Source organism: Papaver somniferum, chromosome 5, assembly GCF_003573695.1.
Source record: "Papaver somniferum cultivar HN1 chromosome 5, ASM357369v1, whole genome shotgun sequence".
Taxonomy (NCBI): Eukaryota; Viridiplantae; Streptophyta; class Magnoliopsida; order Ranunculales; family Papaveraceae; genus Papaver; species Papaver somniferum.
Window position 1 is genome coordinate 168,453,722 of NC_039362.1, and position 5,934 is coordinate 168,459,655.

The 5,934-nt window shown below is 39.1% G+C and overlaps 1 protein-coding gene across 1 annotated transcript; it reads right to left on the bottom strand.

Moving 5' to 3' along the window:
• Positions 1-613: 613 nt before the first annotated feature.
• On the bottom strand, positions 614-3,903 carry LOC113283577 (protein FAR1-RELATED SEQUENCE 5-like). The gene is made up of 2 exons (XM_026532896.1): positions 1,390-3,903; positions 614-917 (listed from the first exon to the last, which is right to left on the bottom strand). The coding sequence occupies exons 1-2, from the start codon at positions 3,538-3,540 to the stop codon at positions 750-752; spliced, it is 2,319 nt and encodes a 772-aa protein (XP_026388681.1). The 5' UTR covers positions 3,541-3,903; the 3' UTR covers positions 614-749.
• Positions 3,904-5,934: the final 2,031 nt, after the last annotated feature.

Sequence of the window (5,934 nt, forward strand, 5' to 3'; positions counted from 1 at the left end):
GGACTGAGCCAAAACAATGGTTTTGGAATACCCACGGTACCTTCCTCAAACTTAAACTCAAACAACCACAAAAGATGGAATCCACCTGATTTTGTTCAACACGAATTTTGGTGCATCTTGGATTGATGAATTTTCTCCTGCAAGTTATGAACTAATTTTTTGTTCTGATTCAGACACAACTGTCCAAGCTCGATTTGGGACCATCGATGGCTCCAGTCCAGGAGAGGCTGAAGCACTCACTTTGCTAGACACAGCACTTTGGGCAGCAGGACATTCAGCACTTTTGGATTGACGGAGATTGCAAGAGAGTAATTGAGTTTGCACAAGGTCAAGCAAACATGATTCAGTGGAGAAACCAAGCCATAATCTCTGAAGCTTTAAGGGTTCTGAAGCTTTTGGGTTTTTCTTTTAATCATCGGAGCAGCAATCAAGTGGCAGATGTTTTGGCAAAACAGGCTAGGAAACAAGTCCTTATAAACCCCATTGGAGACAGATGTCTAGTTTTCTTCTTCCTGCTTTTAGGTTTGAATGTATTTGCTTTTCGATCCGAGGATGGAAGATACCCGTGATTCAGCTCCTAACACTGAGATAAGGGCAGCCAACAGTATAGACAGCCTCATGTAATTTTCCTTTTGATAGATATAAGATTTAACTTTCAGAAGAAAAAAAGCATGTCGCCAATCACACTGTGCCTAAACTATCATAATAATAAAATAAAATTGGGAACAATGGATTACTAACTAACCACCTCACTCTTTCATACCAATCTTTATATTTTGAACTTTCACGGATAATTGTAGTTTCTGTTCTTCGATATCTTTCAAAACCGTTAGCAAGTTTGCTCGGTACACCTCACACCTACGACTTGCACGGCTTAGTTGATAGTTTAACTCCTGAATCTTCTTGTCCTTTTCATCCTACAAAAATATGTGCACATTAGTCACTGTTACTACCTACTCAATACAGGAAAAGAGAGGTGTTCAAAAGGAAACAACCATGTAAAAAAATCTGAGAGCAAAAACTTTCATTCTACGTGGTCAAACTGAAACACATTTATCAGTAAAATAGTTACAGGAGTTACATGACCAAATTTCAAAAACGGGATCGTTAACCATAGATGTTAACATAACAAGGTACATAAACATCTGTATTGGAAGAACTAAGAAATGAACAACACCATAAATAGTTTAGTTCTGGTGAACACAATCAGAAAAGGGAACTCATTAAATTCTCTAAATTAGAAGCTCAATGATAACCGGTATTCTACCATAACAAATGATGAATTTTAAGAACTATAAAAATAGCTTATGTGAAAACAATTAATGACAAGAGCGAAATGGAATTTTAAAAAGGTACAATTAGAAACTAAATTAAGAAAAATCAACTCACCCCAGACAAAGGTTCTCCGGAACCCCATTGTAGACCTCCACTGCTGAAGCTTCCATCAGTAACACCCTCATCTCCGCTACTTCCATTTGCTATAGGTAGTCTTCCACCGTTCTTTTTTGCTAAAGCAACAGTTTTTGCAGCCTCTTGAAGACACTCCATTGCAACCGTATAGACGTCCATACTCTTTGCCCCTTCCTCTACATATTTCAAAGCCTCGTGACGTAAATTATTGTAGCGTACAGTAGCAGATTCTCGACAACTAATCAACAGATCACTAGAACGTTCTTCTAGTATAACCCCACTCTTGGCATTCCTAGTCCACCTTTTCAGGATATAATGAGAAGGGAGAGTAAGAACATTCGTCACTCTAAAGACCGTCAAAACATGCCTGCAAAGAAGACCAGAAAACTCAAACATCTGACAACTACAAGTTGCTCTCATCTCGAGGGCGTTCAACCTAACAAAGTAAGCCTTGTGATCTTCCCCAAATTTGGTCACTCGATAAGTAGTCATTGGTCCATCATCATCCATCTTTGTTGCTGAGAAAGTAAGGGTCTCTACCAACTCCTCCTGGAATTTTATAAATAACTTCCTCGTGTAAAGCTCTGCCGCTTGCTTCTCCATAGGTGAAGGGGTCTTCAAAACAGGGGTTGTATTAATAGTTTCATAATCTGCTTTTACTTCTTTCTCATACCGATGCTCAAGGGCTTTCTCATACTGCTTAGCAAATAGCTGCAGGGTCGTCGATGCATTCACATACCCATCAAAATATGAGTTTATACTGTCACTACGCTGAGTTATGGACATTTCAGCAAAGAATGTGTCACGCAGGTACACAGGGACCCATTGCCGCCTATCAGCATATACAGATCGAAGCCATTCATGATCCCTCAAATCATAACGATCTATCAGAGCCAACCAACAAGATTCAAATTCCTCAATTGACTCGGTCAGGTTCACATACATGTGAAATTCTGCTTCGAAATGTGGGTGCTGAAGAAATACCTGGGATAGCTTCTCTTGGGCTTCTTTGAGGATGTGCCACTTGCAGAAACGATGACGGGTGTCCGGTAATACCTGGGTGATGGCTGAGCGTATAACCCTGTCATGATCAGTAGTAATTGATACAGGAGGTTGACCTGACATTGCAGTAAGGAATGTCTTAAATAGCCACATAAACGAAGCTTCTGATTCATTTATAAGCAAAGCACAGCCAAATAAGACAGGTTGTCCGTGATGATTTACTCCCGTGAATGGAGCAAACGGCAACCTATACCGATTAGTTCTGAAAGTTGTGTCAAAAGTCACTGTATCGCCAAAAAATGCGTAGTTCATCCTGGCTTTTGCATCAGCCCAGAAAATATTGCTCATATACTGCTCTTCATCGCCCTGCACTGCATAGAAATATGAAGGATTTTCAGCTTGCATCTGCTTCAAATAATCCAAAAGAATCTGAGTATCACCCCCAAGAGTCCTCTGCCGACTACTTCTCATGTAATTTCTACAATCTCTCTCGGTAAATCCAACATTGCTAATTCCACCATATTCTTTAATTAAAGCAGACATTATTCCACTAGGTCCAATACCAGCTCCCTGTAACGTATCAATAAGAGCTTTTGCAGCTCCTGATACATGTCTATGAGAACGCAGACAATGAACTTTATCAGGGGGAACCAATTCGTGATTATGTCCTTTTTCAAATGTAGATACAACCCATTTCCCAGAATTCTGTATCTTTACAGCCATTATAGCTTTACATCCTACTCTAGTTACAGCACGAGGTCGTTTAACCTTACCATCACTTCCTGGCTTTTCTCTATCTACACGAAAACCTTCTTTGGCGCACACAAATGATCTTTGAATTATCGCCCCATCTCGCCTTGATCGTCTAGACATACTAACACGGGTACTAAATCCCACACGACGAGCATACGAATTATAAAATGCTTTAGCTGCTTCTTCAGACTCAAATTCCATTCCCTCGTACGGTTCAAGATTAGTATCTCCTTCAGGAATGTAATATTCCCTACTTGCTGAACTATCAACCATCTCTTCATCATCAACAGGATGAACAATATCAACTGCATCATCTCCTAAAGCTAAATCTATCTCAAAACCTTCGTTATCCATATTCAACGGTTCGAACTCCATTGGTAATAACTTACAATAGTTTTCTCCTGCTCTACGGTTTTCTCTATGGAATTAACAAAAACTAAGACATTATAATAAGATTAAATATATGTAACTGTAAAAACTAACCATCAATTGATCAAGCTCCACTTGGTTTTCTTCACAACAAAATTGGCGAGGAGATTTTAGGGTTTGTCTGGAGTGATTACAGGAAACGAAGAAAAGGGTTCGAATTGATTCAATAGACGAGTCTGTTGACTCAAAAAACACCCAATTTTGTAACGAGGGTTCTGTTAGGGTTCTTGAGTTTGATTGTGGAAGTAGACTCGCAGAGAAAGAGGGGAGGAGGAGAGAGAGACGAATTGGGTGAATTCAGGGTATTATCCAGTATTTTACATAACCATGTATGGAGAGTTATAGATGGTTAGATTCCGAGAACATCTTATGACTGTCGGATGGGTTATGCGGTGGGTGGAATCGATTGTCTCGATTAGGGTTTCCCCGGTTCCAAGGGCAATTCCTATCCCAATGTACAAAGTAAAACTTGTGTTGAGCCAGGTGGATTGCCAGACTCGTTTCTCCATTATGGGAAAAGAAATGGGCGGTTGATTATCAAGTGCTAGGACTGAGAATATCCGCCCGTCTGTGAAGGTTACACTCGGCGTGTGATTCACAACCACGGGAATGAGAAGCAAAAACGTCTACGGTCAAATATACAACGTCCCTTTTCCCAATTGCTATAATTTTCAAAACCTATAAATTCCTTCATCTGAATTTATTTCACCCAAGACACTACTATCTCTTCTTTTAAAATTCTTCTTCTTCTATAATTTTCAAAACTTGTAATTTCTTCTTCTAAAACTCTTCTAAACCAAAACTTTCTGGATACAATATGAGCAACTTCATAAGAAAAGCGGTCAATAGTAACACAAAAGAAATCGAAGACATGGACCGGTATCGCGGCCTGCTACATATGTAGATTATACTCAAAATCGGGAAGCAGAGTTTGCTTCCGAGTGTCGTTGATGCTCCATCATTAGTCCAAGGTCATGTGTCGGAGCATCAAGAGCGGTCTAAGAGTTTTTATAGCATGAGAGGTGGATTTTATGACTTAAAGGCTATTTATGAGGGTCTACCCCCTACAGTCCGAGAAAGGGTTGACGGATATCCCTGGTGTGCATTGTATATTGTGAAACCTAAAAGACACAATAACAAAATTGTGAAAGTATTGGTAGAAAGGTAGTGGCCGACGACGCACACGTTCCGTTCTATGGATTTTGAAATTGGTAAATTTATTTAACTTAACTTAAATTTATTTTTAAACAATTATTAAATAATCAAAAGAATTAATCATAGTTGATATTATTCTTGTAATAGGAATTACTCTCCTTGATTTGTATTTCATTTGTGGGATCCCAAGTGGAGAGGGAGATTCTGTACCATACAACCAAAACGAATGAATATCAAATAATAAATGGCAGACGCTTCTTCCCTCGTTTATAGAAACACGTGTACGTGAAGATCATAAAGATTTGAAAGGAGGTGGCCTATTATGTTCAGCGTTGAAGTTTTTCCTTAACCAGAACACAACTCAACAAATGTAGATGATTATCCTGAACTCGAAAGAGTGTTTATCTTATGGGTATTGGGTCAGACGTTCTTTCAAACTCAACTATTGTTTCTCATATTGGTTGGCTTGAAGTGTTAGAAGATCTTGACAAAGTACCAGATTATGACTGGGGCTCTGCAATTTTAACAGAAATGTATTGTAGGTTGGATCAAACGTCCATTGGTATAGCTAACTTCACTGATTTCTGGGGCATTGTAGAGGTAAATATCAAAGTATTATTTTTAAATTTAAATAATTTTATGAACTAAAATTATGGAGTAATTTACAATATTGGTGGTATACCTACTTCCATGTTGATAAACCAATTCTTAAAGACGATACCCATAGATTTCCAAACATGGACATGTACCTCACGACCAAATGGGCGTAGGACACTGGCAGCGACGTCTCGGTTTCCAGTTTTGTTCAGAGGTTTCAACAGATGACTCGGAGCCACAGGAATGTTGTTGTTCCCTTACATTAATTTTCCTGAGTGTCGTGGTAATGATGTAGAACGTACTCTTGATTATTCTCTCCGTATAGTTGTTTTTACACTCCATAAATGGATATAGGGGTTTGGTGCCTGGGAGAAAGACTGTTGTACCAGTTACAAGGTATATATGCAATTGCAATTAACCCGCCACCACAGATGCAAACCTCTGCATTAGATTTTGATCGACTGAGAATAATACCGTGGAAGAGAGGTATGAACTAAATACAAAGAGGAATATTGATGAACCGCAGTATGTCACCTGGTACTTGTCGATTCCGAAGCCTGTAATTGGGAGATACAACAGGCACATCTA